At 49.7% G+C, this 24843-nt stretch overlaps 1 protein-coding gene across 1 annotated transcript in view; it reads right to left on the bottom strand.

The window, feature by feature from the left end:
- Positions 1 to 24843, bottom strand: part of GABBR2 (gamma-aminobutyric acid type B receptor subunit 2) — a 233141-nt gene that overhangs the window by 149563 nt on the left and 58735 nt on the right. The window contains exons 3-4 of the mRNA XM_035016224.1: positions 18344 to 18445; positions 4920 to 4985 (exon numbers count right to left, since the gene is read on the bottom strand). Of these exons, the coding sequence (XP_034872115.1) occupies positions 4920 to 4985; positions 18344 to 18445 (168 nt within the window). The remainder of the gene's footprint in view (positions 1 to 4919; positions 4986 to 18343; positions 18446 to 24843) is intronic.

Genomic DNA, 24843 nt, shown 5'->3' with positions numbered 1-24843 from the left:
CTCACATATCTTGAGCCCCTATTGTGCTTGGCCAATTATACACATTATCTTATTTTATTCTCACAACAACCCTATGAGGTATGCATTATTATTTCTAACTTATAGATGATGAAATTGAGGCTCCGAGATTGAGGGATTTGCCCGAACACATACAGCTAAGTCAAGGGGACAAGATTCAAAGTCCATTTTTGGAAGTTCCCCTCTTATCTTAGCAAAATAAATAAAACAAAACTTTTTGGAAGCTTTCAGGTTGAGGCAAGAAGAGTGCCGCCCTTATTAGGAATGTATGTTAGGTAGGAATCAACAGATACACAGTAAGGACAACAGGACTTCTAAGCAGACACAGAGGCAGACCTGCATCACTCTCTGAGGACAAAGACCTCGTGATAACTTAGAGACAGCACAGAGCAGGAAGTCAGAAGCCGCCCAGGGATCTGCTGTGACAGCTCTTTGACCTGCCCTTGTCTCATTAGGAGCTGTTCCTTGTGAGTGAATTTTCCAGAAAATAGAAGCTCAGCCCATTTGAGTGACAATAGATTTTGTTTAGAATGTTATTCAGTTTTGATGAAGATAAACATTTTCCTACTGACCTTCTCAAACAAACAAAAAGGGAGATTACAGTCAAGCAGCACCAGATTCTCTGCCACATACCAGCTGGGTAACTCTGGTGCCCAACTCCTCGGGTCTCACTTTTCCCATCTCTAGCCTGTGGAAAGCAAAGCCTATCTCACTGGGTTGGTGTAAAGAATTAAATGAGATGACATGTGTACCATGCCTGGCCAACACTACATCCGGGCACATTTTAGCAGCTCCTTCTCGTTGCCTTCTCCTTTCTGTAATGCATGGTTTTATTCTGAACACCAGTCACTGTTACGGGCCGTGCACAGTCATGCTGCTGGGTCTAGGGTGGCACTTTTCACTGCCATTGAGCCCCTGTCTTCTCTGAACTTGCTGCTTTTAAACTGTTATGGCTTGGAAAGCAGGGCGGCTGGGTGGTTAAACATGTGCAGAGCAAAAGTAAATAGACTTTGAGTGAGGGTCTAAGAGGCTTCCCTGCAAGGTAGGTGAACTGGTTTAAATACACCATCCACCATCTAAAGCACCTGAGGGGAAGGCTCTGGGCCTCCATTCTGCTATTCCCATATTCAGACGGACTGAGCATGTGAGCTGGGAGTAAAGGAATGCTTTCTGTCTCCTTTGCTGGAGGGGGAGTTTTTGTAGGGTGGCGTCCACTCTTCTGTGGATCTCCGGTGCTCGGCACAGTGCCTGGTGTGCCCAGGGCACCCAAGAAGTGGTTGCAGAACGACTGAACACATTTCCAGCTTCCTTGGTCACTTTAGTTTTCATTTTCCCTGTCTCTGGTAGGAATGTGATCTCAGGACCTGTGGCCACCGGTGGGCCCTGCCATGTGGCGACAGGCAGTCCTGAGCTCACCTTCTTCAGTCTCAGGGACTGCTTTGGTTCTTATTAGTTGCTGACAGGTAACCATGATATGAATTATTTTTAAAAATCCAGTTTCCTCTTTTTATGATGTTTCCTTTCGCCTCCTCCCCTTTCCATGCAAGAAGGACATTTCCCTTTTCCTATTACGGTCACACCAATGATAGTAATAAACCCTCACATCAAGAAGGCAGTTCACAGTTGGGATGATGGTCTCCTTTCGTGGCCTTATTTAAGCCTCTTGCCAACCCCGTGAGGCCGCTGGGGCAAGGACTGCTGCTTCCATTTTGGAGGTGAGGCAGCTGGAGACCAGAGGTGTAAGGTGACCTGCCTGAGGTCACACAGCTGGTGGAGCTAAAACCAGAACCCAGGCCAGAGTGCTTGAGAATTTAGAATAGACCCCCGAGGGCGGAGGACAAGACAAAAGCGACGGAGACATGCTCATTCTGTGCTGAAGCCCAAATGAACATTTTGCCACAGGGCTATAAATAGGTCTTGCATTTGCTGGAGTCTGCTCTTCCATTGGGTGGCGGTTCCAATCTCAAGAACACAGCAACATGCTGCAAAGTTTGCACTGCGGCATTTGGATGGCAAAGATACGGCTGTTTCCACCGGATCTGCACTCTGACCCTGACGAGGAGAGGAAGGCTCTTTCACAGGGGTCTCCGCTCTGAGCAGCCCCTCCCTCTGTCACACACCAGTCTTGATCCAGTAGGAAGACATGGAGCAGACTCTCCTCAGGATCTTCCAGACCTGCCAGAAGAATTCCTTCCTAACCACGTAAGAGGGCAGATGGCTTCCAAGGGTCTCGAATAAATACCCAACAAAAAAACCTGCAAGGAATTTCTCAACAACCAAAGCCACCCGCAGACTCTAAGAGGGAGCCCATTGCAAAATGTCCACCGTCCAACAAGAGGAAAGTAGGATGACGAAGTGGATGGTGTCCCACGCCATGTGGAAGGCAGGCAGCCTGGGGCTTTGCGTCGAGAGGAAGACAGCCACACCGTCTGTTCTGAAGCAGAAACCATGGCTGGAAATGCCACTCGGAAAATCATCCCAGTGCATGGCACAGAGTGGAATCACAGCCACGCCCCCACTTGGGTTTGGCTCAGAGCGGAGCATGAGGTCTGTTTCCAGTTCTTGAAAAAGGGAGATGGCCAGCAATCCGTGTGGTGTCTTTGTGGATCATGTTTATTAATTTATTTCTCCTGGAGTTATGACCCACCATGCACCAGCTGCTTGCAAGGCCTTGGGGATATGGTGAAGGGTGGGGAGGGACAGGGATAAAATCCAGTTTCTTCCCCAAAAGAGATTCCATTCTCCAATATGGAGCATTATTTTCCTTTTTATTTTATTTTTTTAATTTTTTTTAAGATTTTATTTATTTATTTGACAGAGAGAGACACAGCGAGAGAGGGAACACAAGCAGGGCGAGTGGGAGAGGGAAAAGCAGGCTTCCCGCTGAGCAGGGAGCCCAATGTGGGGCTCGATCCCAGGACCCTGGGATCATGACCTGAGCCGAAGACACTTAACGACGAAGCCACCCAGGCGCCCCTATTTTCCTTTTTAAAATGGACCACTTCGGGACCTCAGATGGTAATGTACAAGGTTTTATGATAAAGGTTTATGAGTAAAATTTTATGAGCAAGGTTTTGAAGTAAAATGTATTAAATCCATTTGCTCCATTTTTTCAATTTTTCTCATGTTCATCCTTAGATTTTCATAGGGAAAGACCCCTTGCTTCCCTTAACTGGAGCAGAGGATGCTTCATACCATCTTGTAAAGACCATCAGATAGGAAACTCACCAGCCCAGCAGTGAGTTCCATTCTCACACACCTGAGACTTTACATAAACAAACAAAAAAAGACCGCGGACATTTACCGAGGGCTCACTATCCATCAGGCACCGTGCAGTGTTTCTGTTCATTCAATCTCCACAACAATCCTAGGAGACTGGTACTATTATCATCCCCACTTTACAGATGAGAAAACAAAGGCTCCAGAAGTGTCAACAACAAGTCCAAATTCAGCAACTAAGCCGCAGACTGGCTCCTGAGCTCCCAACTCCATCCAGGATCCCCAGTAAATCGAGAGATGATCAGGAGGTTCTCATTTTGTTCTTGAGCCTTCGGGATGAAACAGCCCCGTGTGACTGTGGCTTCCGGTCACCATTCTGTCCTCACTCCTGGTGCACTTTGAGTTCCTGCATCTCTCTGGAAAGGGGTAGCAGGAGCTGAGAAGGATACCCCAGGCAGTGTCTCTCCAGCAGACAGCAGAGGGACCACCTTCCCTGGGTGTGGACATGCAGCTGGAGGTCCCCTTGGCTCCTCAGAGTTATGCTTACCTTGGTGACTCACAGCAACCCTGAAGTCAACCAAGACCCCAAAGTCTCTTCTCTTCTAAATGCACAGTCCTCCTCAGCTATGCTCTACCACCTTGGACACAGGCAGCTTGATTTGTTCTAATGTAACCTTCTATTAGGGCTATGAGATTTAACCTTAGACTGAAGCAAACATTCCAGCCTGTTAGGGTTCTTTGCAATCTTGGATCTGTTTCCAATATATTTCACAACTTCCAAAATTCCTACAAGTCTGTTTTTTATAATCTCATCCAAGTCATCAACAAAAGATCAAAGAGAACGGAGGCCTATGGCCCATCACTAGAGACTACACCTAGAATAAGCTCACTCTAAGTGGAAGCGCTTATTGGGGAGACAATGACTCCCGTGACTGGGCTCTCATTCTGTTGACTCTTCTCCTGACCTGGGGTGGGGGAGAGGGAACCAGGGCAACCGAATGGAAAGACTTGGTTCCTGTGTTAGAACTCTCACAAGTACGTAGGTGGAACATCATGTGGAAAGAAGTTGATTGGACTGGGAATCAGGTGACGGGGATGGAGCCTTGGCTCAGCCACGAGCTGGGCCTCTATTTTCTTATCTCTAAAGTGGGATAATGATAATTGTGAGTTGTGTCACATGGTTTACTGAAAAGATGAAATGAGATAATATATAAAAAGGTACCTTGTTGCCTATCACGCACCAGACAATTGTAAAGAATTCAGGGGTAGATACTGAATGGTTGAGAGAACATTCTAAAGTTGAGACTCTGAGCCCTGCTCCAGGGCCGGGAGGGGGCTCTGAGGTAGCTCAGCCTTGCCGGGACGGCTGGCCCCTCCCACCCTGCCGTGCACACGGCCCACCTCCAAGGCTAAGAAGACAGGCAGGGCATTAGCTTAGACAGGGCGCTGGAGGGGAGGTTGGGCCAGCTGAGGTCCCTAGGTCCTCCCACGACTGCACTGTTCTGAACCCTCGGGGTTTAGCTCCCTGCAAAGAGGAAAGAGCAGTGACCATAACATTTCTGCTTCCAACAACCCGGACTCCAGTTCTATATCCCGCTCAGACCAGGCAGTGAGAATGAGTCTGAGAAACAGCTTCGTGAAACTCCCCATAGACGCAGTGACACGACCAAAGTTTTACTTACACAACAGAACACTTTTGCTGCCATATTCTGGTCAAACTGGCCGAGGATGATCCTCACGTCATTGCCCTGTGGACAGAAGGACATGTGTGTGAAGGAGAGTGGAGGACAGGCACACTCGAGAGCTTGAGGCCACGGGCAGAGAACATTCGTGCACCCCCAGGTCCCCAGCCAAGAGCCCTGCCCTCTCACCCCAGCCCAGCCTGGATGCTCTGGCCCTCTCTGAGGCCAGCTTTCCCTCAGCTCCTGCTGCCCTCCCCGGTCTCCACGGCACACCCTGGGACAAATCTGCACGGGCTGGAGGCTTTGTAAAGCTGGCGGCTCTCAGCGGTCCCAGCAGCATCCCTGATTCCTTCAACAAGGGCAGGCCGACCCTACAGGGCACCGAGACAGCATCTAATCTTCTTCCTCACTTGACACACAGGGAAACTGAGGCCAGGGAAGAGAAAGGAGCTTCTAAGGTCCCCAGGGGAATTGGTGGCTGAAATAAGACTGCAGCGCGCCCCCCCCCCCAGTATTCTAGACTTTTCTATACCTTCCTGGAACCCACAAGCCTTCCCAATTAAGGAGTTTCAGAGTCTCTTTGAGTTTTGAGCTTTGTTCAAATCTCAGCTCCACCCACAAGCCTCAGGGCGCCTCAGGTGGCTCCTATATGCATCTTAGCCTCAATTTCCTCACCTGTGGAATGTGGAAAACGGCAGTACCTACCTTCCGGGAGGACTCCCTGACGTGACCCACATAAACTGCTTCACACAGTTCCGGGCACATAGCGAAGGCCCAATAAGTGCTAGCTAGTATTAGGATTTTATAACCTCCTCCCAACCCGTTTTTAACTCCCCAAAAAACTTATATTTGAAAACTCTATAAATAGGACTGCACTTATTATCTCGATGTGTGCCTTGCACAACAGCTCCTGTGACTCATTTATTCATTCAACAAACATTTACTGGGCGTTTTCCTGAGGCTCCCTCCTGGGTCAGGTGAGGGGCCCTTGCTGCTCTCTGGGGGACAGGGATCCAGGCGGGGCCCGGCCCCATCGAGAACAGGCTACAGGAGGATGTGCCAGGCAGCCTGCAGGAGACCAGCCGGGGCCCTGGCCCCCCGGCCTGCTCCCCACCCCAGGCACTTCCTGCCCTCCGCCCTGAGGCTCAGGCTTGCAGGTGGTGCCACCTTCCTGCCTCTCCAGCAGGCCTCAAGGCCCTTTGATGCATAAAGAAGAGAAACATGCCTTTAAAGATCAGTTTTTAGCATCTTTCAAAATTGGAAAGTGCTGACTGGGAGGCCATTTTACTCATCATGTACTTTAGCAAAATAAAAAAGGCTTGGATTCTAAAATCATCCTTCGTTTGCAAGCAAGAATGGAAAGAAGAGAGAAAAAAAAAAAAACCCTGCTCTGAAAGGACTTTAAAAGATCGTTAACAGAGCAGTTGAAGGAAGGCAAGCCTTTGTCATCACCATGTCTGCAACGCTATAAAAAGTTCTAAGCTGCTTCCGTTCTGTGGACAATGCTCTCAGGCACACTCCAGGGTTTTTTTTGCTTGTTTGTTGAAATCTTTTAGCCTTCTTTGCTGCTAATAGTATTCATCCAGCCAGCCAGCAAACACTTACTGAGCATCTACTTTGTGCCAAGCTCTGTGTTGCTAAACATGGTATAGTAGAAATAGCTTATCGGGTTTTAGAGTTAGGGAGACCTCAGTTCAAATCCCAGCTCTACCACTGACCAGCTGCGTGAACTTGAATCTTAATCCCCTGGAGCCTCAATTTTCTCACCATTGAAAGAGGGATAATCCAACCTACCTTGCCGGAGGGCTGTAGGATTCATACTAAGGAAACCCAGCCATTGGCTTCCATGATGCTTCCTCCTGGCTCCTTCCTACCTCCTAGTCCCTCCTGCTCAGACTGAGTCAGCTCACCATCTTTCTGCAAATCCGTACATGCTGGTGTTCTACACAGTTCTGCCCTTAGCTCTGTGTCCTCATCACTCTCCTGGGCAGCCTCATTCAAGACCCCAGCCACAACTGCCCGCCGTGTGTTACGGAGGCCCAATCACTCTCCCCACGCCCAGCTTGTCTCTAGCTGCCCCTGGATCCCTCCACTTGGATTCTCCCACGTACCTCAAGCTCAGCACATCCCAAGCTGAACTCATCATCTTTGCCAACGAGCCCTTTCCCCCTCCTGCGTGGTCCATCTCTGAGAACAGTGTCGCCAACCTCCCACCCACCCAGGTTCACTTGCCTCCCTCTGAGCCCTAACCAGGACCCACCCGCTGGTTCTGCCTGCCCACCAGTGCCAAATCACCCCCACCCCTGCAGCTTCACCTCGCTGGGTGTGGCCACCATCATTCCTCCTCGGTAAAATACAACTGCCTCCCGGCTGGATCCCCACCCTTAGTCCTGCTCCATCCACCCTGCTCTCCACAGAGCGGATTAAGGAATCATTCCGAGATTCAAATGTGGTTGTGTAAAATCTTTCCATGGCTCCCTGAGCTTTCCAGGTCAACTGAGCTCCTGAGTAGGACATTCGAGATGCTTTACCAGCCGACTCCTGCTCAGTCTTTGCCAGTCTTGCAGGGCATGAGAATGAGCTACCTGCAGTTCTCTAAAAGAGGGCTGCCACTTACGTACTCCTTCACTAGCTCATTCCCCCACCTGCTCCCCTCTTGCTTTCTGCAAGCTCGTCCATCTTGAACACCCTTCCCTCTCACCTCTGCCTGGAGAGCTGCCACTCACCCTTCATGCTTTAGCTCAGGCACCCCTACCCTGAGAAACCATCTGTGTCCTCTGAGGTGCTCATTTGCTCCTCTGTGGGCCCAGAGCACTCTGTGCTTCCCTCTATCATGGCACAAGTCCACTTGCTTATCTGTCTTCTCCGCTGGACTGAGGGTAACTTGACTCATCTCTGGGTCCCCAGGTCAGGGGGTCAAGGCATGACACATATATAACCACAGGTGTTGAATGCACAATTAAGTGAGCGAATGCTCTATCAAGTACCAAGCGCAGTGCCTGGCCTGCATTCCTTATTCAGTAACTGGTAGCTATGATCACCACTGCCCTGATATCCTGCTAGCCTAGGGCCTCGGCACTCACTGGGTTCACCATGTCCGGTTCTTGAATGCACTGAGGAGACCACATCTTCATGGCTGACCACCTGACCACCTGCAGATAGATAAATAACCGGCTCTACCACTTGTGGACCATTTGGTGTCTCTGTTGCCATGACAACCAAGTCGCAAGGACCATTTGGTGCTATGCTCCCAGACTGTTAAAATTGGGCAGAACCCAAGGGATCACTGATCTAGTGAACCCCTTCCTAGAGAGACAAAAGGCTTCCCCCAACACTGCCCAGTGGAACCAGTGCTCTCACCTTGGTGGCCCTCTGACCATCAGAGGACCCTGGAGAAAGGTCCTGGCCAGAGCCAGGTTCTGCCCATGGTAGGGAGTGACTCACACCCACTCTGATTCCAGCCGGTGAGAGGCAGCAAGATGCTGCAGTGTCTGGGAGGGAAGACCCAGCATCCAGTGCAGCTCCCAGAGAGGGAAGGGCGTTCAAGATGGACGAGATGGAATCCCGTGTGGGGAGTGGACAAAGGGAGATGGAACTGGCCTGGGATGCTTAGCAGGAGCCTTGAGAGTGGTAGAAAGAACTGGAAGGGCTTCTCAAAATGGGATATGTTTCCTCCTGGAGCATGAGTTTTCCTGAGAGTATGAGAAGCATGGATATACCTCGTTCTTCTTTCCAGAGTAGCAATTTATTGGAAGATTCAGGGGTGAGGGAAAAGGTTTTGGATTCCGGGAGTCTTTTTTTTTCCTTTTTAAATAAAGATTATTTATTTATTTATGAGAGAGAAAGAGAGCGAGAGAGAGTGCAGGAAGGAGGGGCAGAGGGAGAGGGAATCTTTTTTTAAAGATTTATTTATTTATTTGTGCGTGCGAGAGAGAAATAGAGAGAGAGAGCGTGAGCAGGGGGAGAGAGAATCTCAAGCAGACCTCACACTGAGCATGGAGCCGGATGTGGGGCTCGATCTCATGCCCCTGAGATCATGACCTGAGCTGATACCAAGAGTCAGATGCTCAACCGACTGCCACCCAAGCGTCCTTGGATTTCCAGAGCCTTAAAAGTTTTTAACACATGTGTCCTCTCACAAAAGTTCCAGAACCACGCTGTTCAATGTTACATAACTTGTATCTTTCCCTGAAAATCTGTAAAGCGGAAAGAGAAATTTTGTCTCGGCAGTGGTTCCTGCTTCTGGCCACACCTCCACGTCCCTGCCAGGGGCCTGAACACTTGCTCCTTTGCCATGGAAAGGACTCTGGGGCAGTGTGGGGAGAACAGGGGGTAGAGGAGGAGAGCCCTGAATGTCCCTGAGGCTGAGAGCGACAGAACAGAGTTGGGACAGTACAGTGAACCCAGAATGTGGCAGAGGGCAGGGTCCAAAATTCCTGTGCCCTTCCACAGACTCTTGATTCTGCAGGGGGCCACCTGGAGCAAAAGGTGACCTGAGGTGGGACAAAGGACACCTTGTACTCACATGGCTAGATCCATGTGTAGACCACACAGAGGCCTGTGTTCACAAGAGGCCTCGCTCACAGGAAAGGGGCAGACACGGGAGGAAACAACGCCTGGATGGATTTCCTTCCCTCCTTCCTGGTCCTTCTCATCTCTTGCCTAGAGCCTCTTTGTCTCTGGGACACTTAAAGTGAGCTAAGATCACACACACACAAAAGTGACACTTCAGAAACATGACCCAATTCAAAGACTTTGTGTATAACCCCTAGGTTGCAGGGGATCTTAGCAAATAAAAAGCAAGGACAGTTCCTGAGCTCTTTCTAGCTGTGGGACTAAGGAGTGCATCAGCCCCGCCCAAGGAGAGAGGTGTTATTACCACGTCCACTCCGGAAAGTTTCACGAGTGAGCTGAGCCCCAAAGAATGAAGGAAGTTTCTCAAGTGCGGCACATCGCCAGCCCCGCTGGTTCCTGCACTCGGGACTGGGGCGTCCATCCCCGCGCAGGGAGGGAGGGCTGCTTCTAGCTCGCCCCCCTCTCTAGAGAACTGCCCCCAGCGAAGGGACTTCAGGCGGTGCCCCACATCCTGCAGCACCCAGTGACCGACTCCCTGAAAGGCGGGGCCCGCTCTGTGGAGCAGGCTGTGTTCCAGGCAATCCCTCCAAGACCGCAATCTGGCCCGGCTCCCCGCTTGCCTTATCCTGCATCTCTCTCCCTTCTCTGGAGCATGCTCTCAATAAATCACTTTGACCAGACTCTCAGGCTCTGTTTCTAGGGAGTTCAGCCTAAGACACCAGGTCCCACAGGTAGGAAGTGGTGGCGCTGGCCTCCACCCCGGGTCGGCCTGGCCCCAGAGCCTGAGCGCTTGACCTCTCAGCCCTACGTATTGCCTCCCCGGCTGAGAAAATACCCAGTTTGTGGCAATGGCTTGCGGAGGAAAGTGGGGTAGCCTTGGACGTGAAAGCACTGCAACAGCCGGTGTGATCCTGAGACACTGAAATAGCTGGTGGGCGTTGAAAAGAGCAGGCGAGCAGAAGCCACCCTTCCCTGTGGCAGGAGCGCAGGGTCCCGCTGGAACGGAAGGTCAACCAGACACTGACCTCTGCGTTACCTGGCCTCTCCTGCCACCCACGCATCCGGCTTGGTCCACCTGCAATCGCTCCCTGGCTTCCCAGGTGCCCAGTCCCACAGACCCACTGGGCTGCTGGAAAATCAGGTAAAACTATGTGCAGTGCTGTTGGAAGGGAGGCTGAGCTTTAGAGGCTGGCCATGATGGGGCTGGGGGCTGGCCTGGGAAGGGCTCTGGAGCCCAGGCCCACTCCTGCCCCCTGACTCTGGCCATGAGACCTGGGGTAAGTCCAGCAGGGTTAGCCTAGACACTTCCCAAACTCCCTCCTGGCCCGGACACACTGTTCCATACCCAGAATGAGTACTTTTATTTAGTTGAAGTTAGTTTTTCTTAGACATTTTTCTTCCTTACCAGAAATATGCCTAAATTTAGGCAGAGAAGCAGGAGACTTATATTCTTTTGTTGCTGTGGTTACATTGATCTTTTTATTCTGATTAGCCCTCCCGTTTATTTTTCATTTTTATCTATCTGTCCGCCTGTCTACTTATTGGAGCGTAGTTGACATAAAATGTTATGTTAGTTTAAGTGTACAACATAGTAATTGGACAAGTCTATACCTTAAGGAGACATATATTTCTTTTTTAATTTTTTAGGGTTTTTTTTTTTTTAAGATTTTATTTATTTATTTGAGAGAGAGAATGAGATAGAGCATGAGATAGAGAGAGAGAGCACAAGGGGGGGGAGCGGGAGAGGGAGAAGCAGACTCCCCGCCGAGCAGGGGAGCCCGACGCAGGACTCGATCCCGGGACTCCAGGATCATGACCTGAGCCGAAGGCAGTCGCTTAACCAACTGAGCCATCCAGGCGCCCTATTTTTAAGATTTTATGTATTTATTTGTCAGAGAGAGAGAGAGCACAAGCAGGGGGAGCTGCAGGCAAAGAGGGAAGCAAACTCCCCACCAAGCAAGGAGCCCGACACGGAGCTTGATCCCAGGACCCTGGAATCATGACCTGAGCTGAAGGCAGACGCTCAACCGACTGAGCCACCCAGGCATCCCAAGGAGACATATGTTCTTAAAGAAGGAAGTGAAGAAGGAATAGCCCATAGCATGCCACTTCTGTAAAGTTTATTATTTTATCTTGAAAATTCACGTATATTTGGCATTCCAATAACATATTTATGTTTATCTCAAGATAAAAATAATGCTTTCCTTCCCAGGTTTCTGAGCAAAACTGGCCTGCTGGGAAGATGGACAATGTTTATTCTGTAGCTTTGCATCCCCCTGGGGTGCCTGTGTGAAATGTAGTTTCCGGCAGTCAAGCAGGCTCCTGGCCTGTGGGGTCGGGGGGCAGCTCCCACGAGGCCTCTCCCATGGAGCGAAGGGGGCAGCAGTCCACCTGAAGGCCTATTTTTGTGGTCTTCCTATGATAGGCAGACTGAGGCCCCCCCACCCCGGAATGTCCTCTTTCCTAATCTCCAGAACCCGGGAATACGCTCCGTGACGTGGCCAGAGGGAAAGAACGCTGCAGGTGGAATTAAGGTTGCTCATCGGCTGCTTTATAAATTAGGGAGACTATCCTGGAATCTGAATCCTGAATGATGGGCTGGGGGCGCTGCTCCAGGGAAGGTAGATAAAGCAAATAAAACGAACAGAGCATCTGAAGCCGGGCACTCTCCCCCATGGGGCCCAATGCTTCGGAGCAGGCACCCTGGAAATAGCCAGGGGCAGCCTCCGCCCTCCTCCCTGCACAGCGTGGCAACAGTTCACTTGCAAGCCCCCGTGTTTGGAACAGGCCTGGAAGGAGCTGAGAGGCCTCGGGTCTGCGTCACACAGAGATGGTTTCATTTCTTGACTTCCTTGGGGTGAACTTTGGTACATATGCGCTAGGTCAGCCTGATGAATTTCACGATTTGGTTCCTCTGTGCTTTTGCGTATTTTCGCCTGGGTGATCTGTCCAAGACTGAGAGTGTTATGGCTCCCAGTGCTGTTGTGTTTCTGTCAATTCTCCTTTGTATTTTAATAGGCTTTTCTTTATATATTTCAATGAGATGCAATTTACAGCAATAATGGTCCATGAGTGTGTTATTCTCACAGTGAATCAAACCCCTATCTATATAGAATGACTCTCCTTCATCACAGCTGGTACCTTGAATTCCCTTTGGTCTCATATGAACACTGGGGTTCTTGCTTGGTTTGGTTTGCTTGATCTACCTGTGCCCGACATTTTACCTTTGACCTTTCTGGGTCATTTCCTCTGTTGTCAATAGCTGTAGTCAGTTCTTGAAAAACATAATTCTCAAAGTCTTTGCCTTTTAATAGGGAGATGGGCCCATTTGAATTTATGGTCAGAATGGCTCTATTTGGTCTGCAGTTATATGTTAGGCTTTCAGGTTTTCAATACGTGGACTAAAATTTCCCTGCTTCTACCTTCTCTGCCAAAAGCTTTGGGTTCTGTTTGCGTTGTAGTGTATTTACCATCAAGTTATCAAAGCCTTCTTTAGCGTGTATGTTTATTTAGGAAACTCATGAGCAAGGTGGGCTCTGCTGAGTCCCTCTTTTACTTAAGACCAGGAGGTTACCACCCATATGTTTTACTCACCCCCTTTTTGGGGCTCTGTGAATGGAATTTGGATTTTTCTATCTCAGTTATTGTTATTAAAGTATCTATTTTTGCACCCGATGTATATGTACGTTGCTTTCAAAATGAACTTCTGCATCTGTGTACAATTTTATAACAAGGATTTGGACTGAGCTCTCTGACCACGGGTTGCATTGGCCCCTGATCAGCCGTCTCCGCCACGACCTGCTATGAAGTTTGCCATTGTTCTCGGCTGAGCTGATGTAGGACTTGAAGGATTAACTCCAAGAAGGGCACCTGGCTAGGACTTGAGCCGTATGCATGGGAGGATGTCTCCCAGCTGCTCCATTGTCTCTGGGCTTGAAAGCTGCAGAGGAGTCGAAGTGGCCTGGTTTTTGCATCTTTGTGGGAAATTTGCTTTTTTCTGGCCTAGATACTTATAGATTTTTTTCCCCTTTATGTTTGTACTTCAAAGATTTTGCCAAAATGTGTCTTGGTATGACTCTCTTTTCACCAATTCTGCTAGAAAGTGGAAAGGCCAGCTAGACGGTGCATATAACAATGCGCACATTTCCTTTATGAAATTGTTGATCTTGTAGTTCCAAATGGTTGACTATTAGCAATTCTGTCAGTCCAATCTAGCAGGACTCTCTTGAGCCCACTTAAGTGTGTCTCCTTTTTCAAAATAAACTTTTTTTTTTTTTTTAAGATTTTATTTATTTATTTGAGACAGAGAGAATGAGAGAGACAGAGAGCACATGAGAGGGGGGAGGGTCAGAGGGAGAAGCAGGCTCCCCGCCGAGCAGGGAGCCTGATGCGGGACTCGATCCCGGGACTCCAGGATCATGACCTGAGCCGAAGGCAGTCGCTTAACCAACTGAGCCACCCAGGCGCCCCAAAATAAACTTCTTGAGATAAGTTTTAGATTTACAGAAAAGTGACAAAGAAAGTTGCCCTATGTTCCTCACCCAGCTTCCCCTATTATTAATATTTTATGTTAGTGTGGTACATTTGATACAATTAATGAATCAATATTATTATTAGCTAATGTCCATACTTAATTCAGATTTCCTTAGTTTTTTTTTTTTTTCTACTGTCCTTACTCTATTCCTGGATTACATCCAGAGTACCACATTATATTTAGTTGTCATGTCTACATAGGCTCCTTTCGACTCAGACGTTCCTTATTTTTGAAGACCTAGACAGTTTTGAGGAGTATCTGGAAAATGGCCTTCACCTGGAATTTGTCTGACGTTTTCCTCATGCTTAGGCTTAGGGCATGGGTTTTGGGAAGGAAGGCCACAGAGGTAAACTGGCCTTCTCACCCCCTCATATCAAGGGTGCCTCCTATCAATGTGACTTATCACTGTTGATGTTAACCTTGTCACCTGGCTGAGGTCGTGTTTGTCTGATTTCTCCACCATCAAGTTACTCTTCTCCCCCCTTTCCTCACTCTGGAAGGAAGTCACTTAAGAAGTGGTTTGTCCTGCTCCACCTCCATGAGCATGAAATATCTACATAAATTATTTGGAATTCTTCTGTATAAGAGATTTGTCTGTTCTTTTCCATTTATTTATTCATAGCAGCACAGACACACGGATATTTATTTTTATACATTGGGTTATAATCCAATACTATTTTATTCAGGATCATGACCTGAGCCGAAGGCAGTCGCTTAACCAACTGAGCCACCCAGGCGCCCCTGAATACTCCCTTACTTTTCTGGCACTAAAAGATGCTCCAGGATCATCTTGCGTATGTCCTGCCCCAGTCCTAGAATCAGCCATCTCTCCAAGGAGTCCTGGATCCTTTTTACGGAGAATGGGTATTAGGAACCAAGATCTGGTATGCTTGTTGCTACTATGATGTCTATTTTGTTTTGATTTTGGTTCCGTTTCATCCATCCTCGTTTTCCCTTAGGATCTCCCTTCCCCAGTGTCCCTGTTACCTCTTCCCTCATTAGATGGACCACTTTCACCATTTCCTCTGAATTCTGGGAAATATCTCAAGTTTGTCCCTCACACTATTGATTTTTATTTTTCTTGGCATTAACTCTGCTCTCTAATACTGCCAATGCAGATTTTAATTCTGCTCTTTGGTATTTAATTTTCTTCCTCGTCCTCTGTACCCCCTTTTCTATCCTATCCCACAGTAAACCAGAGATTTGCCTTTTCTCTGAGCTTTCCAGAAGTTACTTTATTCCTGAGTATTCCATCCTTGTGTTCTCTGTTGGCTTTGTCTGTCCAGACTTGGCATTTTATTTACACACATTCAAATTAATTTGATTCTGGGTGATGGGGAATGACACAGTGAGCATAGCAGACGGAAACTCCTGCCTCCCAGATCTTAGGTTCCAGTGGGAGGAGACAGAAGATAAAACAACTAGACAAAATGGGCAGTAGGTCAGATGTTGTGAAGGGTTGAATGGTATCCTCCAGAGATATGCTGAACTCCCAATACCTTAGAATGTGACATTATTTGAAAACAAGGTCACTATAGATGTAATTAGTGAAGATGAGGTCATACTGGAGTAGGGTAGACTTGTAATCCAACACGACTAGTGTCCTAATAGGAAGATGATGTGAAGAGAAAGGGGAAAATGCCCTATGAAGTAGGGACTGGAGTTATGCGGCTGAAGCCAAGGAACTCCAAGGATTGCTGGCAACACCAGAAGCTAAGAGAAAGGCAGGGGAGAGCCCCAGAGCCCTCTAGAGAGCATGGCCTTGCCAAACCTTGACCTTGGACTTCCAGCTTCCAGAATGTAAGAGAATACATTTCTGTTGCTTGAAGTCACATAGTTAGTGGTACTTTGTTACAGCAACCCTTGGAAATGAATACAGATATCCATCAGTGAAATGGAGCAAATCAGCACGAGGTGGGCAAGGATTTAACTTTTTTTTTTTTAAGATTTTATTTACTTGTTTGACAGAGAGAGAGAGAGTGAGAGAGAGAGCACAAGCAGGGGGAGCAGCAGAGGAAGAGTTTTCCGGAAAAGCAGGCTCCCCACCAAGCAGGAAGCCCAATAATGGGGCTCGATCCCAGGACCCTGGGATCATGACCTGAGCTGAAGGCAGACACTTAACCGACTGACATACCCAGGCACCCCAAGAATTTAACTTTTAAATGAAGCATTCAGGGAAGACCTCTGGGAAAAGTGAACAACTGAGCAAGAAGGAGAAGAAGGCTGGGGAAGGAGCCATGCAGGTCTCTGGGGGAGAAGTGCTTCCCCCACAAGGACTCCTTCGCCAACAGACAGACTGGGCTCCGCTCCCCCAGCTTATGTGATGTTGGAATCCTTTCTGGGCCCTGCAGCTGTGTGGGGCGGTGGAGAGACCTGAGCTGCCCTGTCACCCAGATCCAGGCTTGAATCCAGCCCCACCGCTTTCCAGCTGCGTGACTCGGGGTGATCCTTAACCTCTTTGAGCCTCAAGTTCCCCATCTGTGACACAGGGATGCAAAAACACCCTCAGTCCCAGGGCTCTGGGTAGGACTGAACGAGCCAGTGCAGGTCAAGGCTCTGCATCAGGGCCTGGCTCTGGGTCAGGGCAGCGGACAGGCAGGCTGCCACTTCCATCATCAGTCCTGTCACTCCTACTTCTGTTGGAGCTAGTTGGTTGAAGAGCAGAGCACCCAGTTCCATCCCTAATTTCTCGCAGGCTTTCAACTAGTGCTTCCGCTCCACACACAGAGGCTCTTTAAACTTGAAAGCCCACAGAACTCCGTGGGGCCTCTGAGGCGCAGGAAGAAGCTATTTCAAGTGCCCACCCTGGGGAGAGGCTGCCCTGTGTGGCAGGAGGATGTCGGCACAGCATCGGGCTCCTCTCCCCACCCCCGGCCCCACCCCAGCTGTTCCCTGCAGAGTAAGCACTCCACGGCTCGGGGTCCTCTGGACCCCACGGCCTGACTGGAACTTGAGGACACACAGCCTTGGGGGGAACAGCGTGGGCACATCCGGCCCCAGCTACCTGGGCTGCCAGCAGGCCCTCCCTAGCTACGGTTTCCTTCTCTGCACGGGCTCTTAGGGCTGAAATGTCATGCACAGGCATGGTGGCTGCTCCTGAGATTAGGGGACAAACCGCTGGTGCTCTGCTTCCCTTGTTCCCTGGCTCTGGGCCTCAGTCTTCCCATCTGTGAACTGAGGGCTTTGGAAGACAAGAATTCTAAACGGCCACCTGCTCTGACGGGTGTAACCCGGAACCCGCCCAAGATGGAAGGGAGCATACCAGCAACTGGCATCTGGGGTCTCCATGCCAAAAGCCCTAAATGTGAGCACGAGGGAATGGAAGAGAGGGAAAGAGGACGGTAACACTGCTTATAAACTACGTCTGCACTTGCTTATAAACCCCTAGCACCTCCCACTGCCCCCTGGATAAAAGACCAAACTCCTTAGCTCGGCATTCAAAGCTTGTGGAACCTGGCTCCAGGTTCTTTTTTCTTTTTTCAGCCCTGACACTCCGGTGCCGGTCGAATTCCTGCTGGTCCCTGGTGCGTGGAGAGCATGGTCGCTCTGCCTTCTTACCTTCAGCCCCCCTTCCCTGCTGGGCACCTGCTCATCCTCCCTAGCCAGGTACAAATGCTCCTCAGTAGCCTTGTCTGAACCCTCTCCCTGGGCGGGATGAGTCACTTCCTCCCTTTGTTCCCAGGCCCCTCTGTTCCTGATCCCCAGAGAGGTAACTGGCTTCCTCACCAGCTGTGAGCAACGTGAGGACAAGGGCAGGCCTGATGGCGTCTGTGGGCCCAGGAGGGGGTCTGGCACAAACCAGCTGGTTGAGAGAGTGTGTGGGCTGAGCAGACAAATGGCAGACAGAGACCACTTGCAGCTGGGCAAGCTTCTAGTTGGCCCTTTCCGTTCCTGGACTGAGAGTCCCGAGAGGGGCTGGGAGGGAGCCAGGGCTTTCAGTCCCAACAACTGTACCTCCTTGCTGTGACTTTGGGCAAGATAATCCCTTCCTCTCAGCCTCTTGGCAACAAAGAAGGTAGTAACTCTCACCCTGCTGGCCCCTTAGGCTCGGTTGAGAGATACAACATCACCACGGAAGCTCCTTGTGGCTGTGCACGCACTCGGCAACCAGGCCTCTGGCCACGGCTGGCCAAGCCAGGGCGAAGCCAGGGCGAAGCCAAGGGAAGCCAGTGCCTGGGGTCCTCTCCCCACGCGCGAAATGCCAGGACGAGATGAAAGAGCCGAACTCGAGGCTATTTCAGAGTCAGGGATGCGGGGAAGCGCAGGGTGTGGCGGCCGTCTGTCTGTCCTCCCGGCCACGGCCAGCCGCACCTACCTTAAGCTTTTTAACACTGGTGCAGGGGTCGTTGGAGAAGCTCTCGGTGTCCGAAATCTCGATGTCCTCACCATACAGAACCCCAGTCAGGTCGTTCCTCACCTGTTACAAAGAGAAAGCAGTGGGTGGGTACACTGGCGGCCACGGGAAGGACAGGAAGGGTCTGTTCAGAGGGGTCAGCCCGGGGAAGCAGCTCAACCGGGCTGGTTTTCTCCATCAACAATGCAAAAGGAGTGATTTTCCCCCTTCATTATAAACCAAGACGGCCCTGTGAGTCCTGGGACATGCACCCATCCCACCGGGCAGGGGACACAGGGGCACAAGGACAGCAGACTGGGATTGCACAGGGGTTTCCTGGGAGAGTCCAGATGGGCGTCCGAACCTCTGGCCTTTCATGCTGGTGTTTCTTTGCCCTTTCACACAGTCTCCAAGTCAGACTGTTCACATACACCTCTATTTATATTTTGTATTATTTGTTTGCAATACTATTTCACTTCTAGGATGAAGAAAGAGTAAGACACTCAGACAGACGGTGCAGAATAGAGGAGAGAGTAAGGGGCTATGGAACCAGCCTGGGCTGTTACACGTGACTACTTGTCCACCGACACACAGACGGCTAACATCTATGTGTTTGGAAAGCAGAGGTCTGCAAACTCCAGGGTTTGCCGGGTCCGGCCATTGTGTGAAGCAGTCCATGTAGAAGGATGTCAGGGAGTGGTGGGGACAGCAGCAAACGGGTGACCCCATGTCCCATCTAAGGTGGCAGCTGCCCCAATCATGCAGTGTCAGAATGCTAGTCTGGGGTCACTAGACCTTCTGATTTGGGGGCCAGAACTCTGAAATCTAGGTTTTTAAAAAATATAAGATCCTTTCATATCTTAAAATATTGATACGATTTTGAATTATTTAAACACACACACATACACACACACACACACCCCAAAGTAAGGACCAAACCAAAGAAATGTGAAGTTTGTATCTAGCCTGTGGCCATGGCTGACCACCCACCTCAGTAAAAACAACTTAGGTAGGGGGTAGGGGCCCCAGGTTCTAGGTTCTGCTCTGTCACTGACTTGCTTGTGACCCTGGCCTCGCTGTGTGACTCTCTTGTCTCAGGGCTTCAGTTTCTTCTCCCTTAGGAGAAGATGATCCTTACAAGCACTTCTTGTTCACACGCATTAGGATGGCTATTATCAAAAAACAGGAGACAGCAAGGGGTGCCTGGGTGGCTCAGTTGGTTGGGCGACTGCCTTCGGCTCAGGTCATGATCCTGGAGTCCCGGGATCGAGTCCCACATCGGGCTCCCTGCTCAACGGGGGGTCTGCTTCTCCCTCTGACCCTCTTCCCTCTCGTGCTCTCTGTCTCTCATTCTCTCTCTCAAATAAAACAAAACAAAAACAAAAACAGGAGACAGCAAGCACCAGTGAAGAGGTAGGGGAATGGAACCCCCTGTGCACAAAATGGCGCCACCACTGTGGGAAACAGTAAGGCAGTCCCTCAAACATGAAACATAGAGCACTCTTCTGTGCTTCTGTGCATATTCTCAAAAGAACTGAAAACAGGGTCTTCAAGATGTATTCATATACCCATGTTCACAGCAGCATTATTCACAAAAGCCAAAAGATGGAAGTAACCCAAAAGTCTAGTGATGGATGAAGGAATGAACACATGCGGTATATACATGCAATGGAACATTACTCAGCCTTACGACGGAATGAGGGTCTGACCCATGCTAAAATGTGGATGAAATGAACACATTATATTAAGTGAAAGGAGCCAGACACAAAAGGATAAGTATTATAGGATTCTACCTGCATGAGGTACCTAGAGGAGTTGAATTCATAGAGACAGAAAGTAGACCGATGCTAATGTGGCGTTGGGGAGGAGGGAACGGGGAGTTAGTGTTTGAGCAGTACGGTGACTGTCTGGAAGGATGAAAAAGACCCGGGGACGGACGGTGGTGCCGGTTGCATGGTAGTATGAATGTACTTAATGCCACCGAACTGGACACTTAAAAATGGTTAAAATGGATGGGGGTGCCTGGGTGGCACAGTTGGTTAAGCATCTGACTCTTGGTTTTGGCTCAGGTCATGATCTCAGGGTCATGGGACTGAGCCCTGTGTAGGGCACGCTTAGTGTGGAGTCTGCTTAAGATTCTCTCTCTCTCTCTCTCTCCCTCTGCCCCTTCCCCCCCCCCAAAATAAGTCAATCTTAAAAAATGGTTACAATGGAAATTTCATGTTATGTATATTTTATCACAGTAAAAAAAGTACTTTTTGTTTCAACAATTGGTAGAGTCTTCCAATGTACATGTCAACGTGTTTGGAATAATTTGGCCCTAAAAGTTACAGGACGGTTCCTGGGAAGCCACCACAGTGGAAGGGAACCAAGGGGTTTCAGTGGGAACTGCTGTATTTTATTTCTTTTTTTAAAAAATATTTTATTTACTTATTTATTTATTTGAGAGAGAGAGAGAGAGAGAGAAACAGCATGAGAGGGGAGAGGGTCAGAGGGAGAAGGAGGCTCCCCGCTGAGCCGGGAGCCCGATGTGGGACTTGATCCCAGGACTCCGAGATCATGACCTAAGCCGAAGGCAGTCGCTTAACCGACTGAGCCACCTAGGCGCCCTGTATTTTATTTCTTTAAGACAAATATGACATATGTAGAATAAAATGTGAACATCTATTAATTCTGGGTAATGAGTCCATGGGTGTTTGCTATTCTGTGTTTCCTGAATGCCTGAAATACTCTGTGCTGAATGTTTTGTACAAAAAACGAAGCTGCCACAGTCAGGGTGAACCCTGTCCATCCTTAGTTTTTACCTCTATTTTGATGGGAGATGGAACTAGTTGACTGGACAAAAAAAGTTGACTCTGGCGTTACACTTTATTTCTGCTGCCACAAATCCTTTTTGGATGCAGGTGGAGCCCCGTTGTTCGTTTTGTGTGTCGGGGGGTGTTGTGGAGCAACAACGATTATTAGATACAGAAATTGTGCAAAATCACCCCTGCTAGATGCAATGCAGGTGATGAACGCAGCACCCGGCTTGTTCGGCAGCCCTCGGCTTGCTCACCACACACACCCGCGGGAACGGTTAGAGCTCTCTTGAGCCTCCGTCTTTGCACCTCTGAAGTGGGCACAATACAGCGTGTAATTTACAGGGTTGTTTCGGGGCCCAGCAAAAACACTGAGGATGGGGAATGGCTTTGTAGACTCTCAAGTTCTTTACGCGGCTTAAAAGCTGGAATGATCATATCCAGGCCTACGGCAAGCCGTCCAGGTGGTCAGTGGCTTGGGGTGTCTCTCTGTGAATAAGAATGTGCACGAAAGCTGTATATAATTAGGGCAAATAAACTATCATTTTAGGCAGTCAGAACTCAAAACAAACAAAACTAAAACACCCCTGGAAGTCATCTCACTCTGCCCCTAATTTCACAAATGAGGAAACTGAAGTGTCACTCCTAGTCTTGTGCTCTCTGCATGCTCCCAGGCTGGCCCTTCTGGGTCCTGCCAGCTGTGGACAGTTCTAGAAGGCTGATGAGCCAGAACAGGTCAGAACAGATGGTGGTGTGATCAGCCACCATAATTTTAGCACCAAGAAGTCTGAGCTCAGCTCAAGTATTTATTCTAATGGACCTCTTTAGAGAAAGCAAATGGAGGAATTCAGTAATAAATGGTATTTTTAAGAAACCAAAGCATGGAAAAGAAACAATGGAATTGATGTAACTCCTAAGGAAAAGGACCCACAACCTCATGTGTGAGATCGGGAGGGCCATTCAGTCCACTGGCCAAAGCTGGACGACATGAATTTGTAAACGCCTATTTTTCCTTCTGGAATTGCAGGTTCTCTTGTTTAATGGGGCCAGTGTCTTGCTATAAACTGCATTTCTGCACACTGAATCCCAGGTTTTCATTCACCTCCGTTACAAAAGCAGAAATACCTTCTTCTGGGCAAAGAGTAACTCTTAATTTCCAAGACAATAAAACACACACACACTCTCTCTCACTCCAGTACAGCTGGGGTCCCACCAGGGGACCTAATATGCATGGATGGGACAGAGGGGAAGGCTGCCCCATTACCAGGAAGGACCAGCCAGGACTGCTGGGGGGCAGCGGTGGGGGGAGTGAGCAGGGTCATGGGCGGGGTCCCCAGTGTGCTAGAAGAAGAGTCAGGAGGGGCTGAGTCCTTCAAGGCTGGGGCCCCGGGGCCAGCTCACAGGGCTGAGGTCACAGAGGGGAGAGTTCTCCCTCCTTCCGGAGCAGTGGATCTGAGCCCAGGCTGCTGGAGGAGCTCCCGGGAGCCCAAGTCACTTGATGTCACAGAGACGAGCCAGAGGGTCAGAGCCCCATGACTACATAATCTGGGGTAGGCTTGGAAGCAACAGCTGCTGACTTCCCTCCTCCTGCCTCAAGAACTGGTACGGACTGGACATGAGGTCATGCCAGGAAGCATGTCCCTAAAGCAACGGTTCTCAAATAGGGCCCCGGAGGGTAACATCGGTATCACCTGGGACCTTGTTAGAAATGCAAATTCTCAGGCCCCACCCAGACCTACTGGATCAGACACTGTGCAGTGGGGTCCAGCCACCTGTGTTTACTCAGCCCTCCAGGTGATTCTGATGCTCGCTCAAGTTTGGAAACCACTGTCCTAAAGGAAGCAGGATAAGTTTTACAAGAACCATTGATCACAGTGTGAACAAATGTTTCCAAGGGCTTGGATATTTTCCCCCCTTGATTAGAAAACCAGAATGTGTTAACTGAGTGAGGCCAAAAGGGTGAGCAGGACTGGGAGCCACATTTAGAAGGCATCACATCTAGAATGAAGGAGGGGACAGGCACCCTCTGGTCTGTCCTCTGTCCATGTCAGCTCATACCTGGAACACTGGGCTCAGTTCTGGCTGCCTTCAGGAGGGAGAGTGAGGGGCACCTGGGTGGCTCAGTTGGTTAAGTGTCTGCCTTCGGCTCAGGTCATGATCCCAGGGTCTTGGGATCGAGCCCCGCATCGGGCTCCCTGCTCCGCGGGAAGCCTGCTTTTCCCTCTCCCTCTGCCTGCCGCTCCCCCTGCTTGTGCTCTTTCTATCTCTGTCAAATAAATAAATAAAATTTAAAAAAAAAAAAAAAAGGAGGAAGAGTGACAAAGTGGCTCAGGCTCAGAGGAGAGAGGTGTGGCTAGGACAGGAACTAAGGACCCTTTAGGGAGGCCACGGACTCAGGGGGCTGGGGAGTGTAAAGGTTATAAGGGATGACAACAATGTCTCCTAAGGGGTCCCAGGCTGCCTTGGGAATCCAAGATCCAAATCCAAGAATTTCAACATTTAAGCTCAGACTTTAAGCTCTAGGGAAGTCTCTAGGCAGAATCAGCAGCGCTGGGGGAGCCCAGAGCCATGGGGATGGTCCTGCTCAGGGTGAGAAGGCAGAAAACCCCATCAGGTCTGATCAGCCATCTGAACAGCAGGCCCAGTAGGTATGCACACCGTCTCCCTCCCAGCTGGGTCACAGGGCTGAGGGGGAAGGCATGATGGGGACTTGTCACTCCGATGAAGCCATCACACTGGCCTCACTCTTCCAACTGACTGAGGCATAGGGGACATAGCCTGTCTGTATCCATCCTGTGAGATGCAGGGGGAGAAGCAGACAGGTTGGAGGAGGAAAAGGAGACCAGAGGACTAGGCATGTCAGCTGGCTAGAGATCTTCCTAGATCTCAGGCTCCCAGTCAGGGCTCCTGCTTCAATCCCAGGGCGGGAATTCCATCTGATGCCCAGTCACTGCCAACGGGCTTGACTCTCTTTCTGGACAGTTACCTAGTGTTCTGGTTATTCTAGATTGGGGCCCTGTTCTTGCCAGTCTCTTTCCTGATTTTTTCATTCTCCCATTCATTCATTCGCTCATTCGCTGGCTCATTCATTCATTCATTCATTCATTCATGATATTGACATCTCTTCTATTCCCCACACCATGTGAGGTGGTACTAGGGCTCTGAGAGTGAGCAAAACCATTCACAGTCCTGGGTCTCTATCTAGTGGGGGTGAGGAACACTTGTCAGATAACCACCCTGGTACCTACCAAGACAAGGGAATACTCTCAAGTTCAGGAGTATGCTCTGGGAGAGGCTGTAATGGGGAGCTGGACCCAGGCCAGGAGGTAACGCAAGAGAAAGATTCCAGGCTGAGGAGTCATGCATGCAAAGGTCCCACAGTGGGAGAGAGCAGCAGAGAAGCTGGAAGGGCCAGGCTGGGCTAGAGCAGAGCATGGGTCAGGGAGGGGGGAAGGTTGTGCACACAAAATGAAGAGTAGGCCATAAGGGCCTCATAACTTACATCAAAGATGCTGGTCTTGAGCCTACGCACAGTGGGAAGCCAGTACAAGGTTTCAAAGAGGGGTAACATGACCAGAACTGTGTTTTAGGCTGCTGTGGGGCCAGTGGGGGGCAGAGACAGGAGGGGCACAGGAAGGCCAGGGAGGCAGAGACAGGAGGGGCACAGGAAGGCCAGGGAGGCAG

Source organism: Mirounga leonina, unplaced genomic scaffold (assembly GCF_011800145.1).
Source record: "Mirounga leonina isolate KUSES-001 unplaced genomic scaffold, KU_Mleo_1.0 Mir_170, whole genome shotgun sequence".
In the NCBI taxonomy this organism is placed as follows: domain Eukaryota; kingdom Metazoa; phylum Chordata; class Mammalia; order Carnivora; family Phocidae; genus Mirounga; species Mirounga leonina.
Note: the sequence above shows the minus strand (reverse complement) of the source record. Positions and strands in the feature narration are given on the sequence as shown.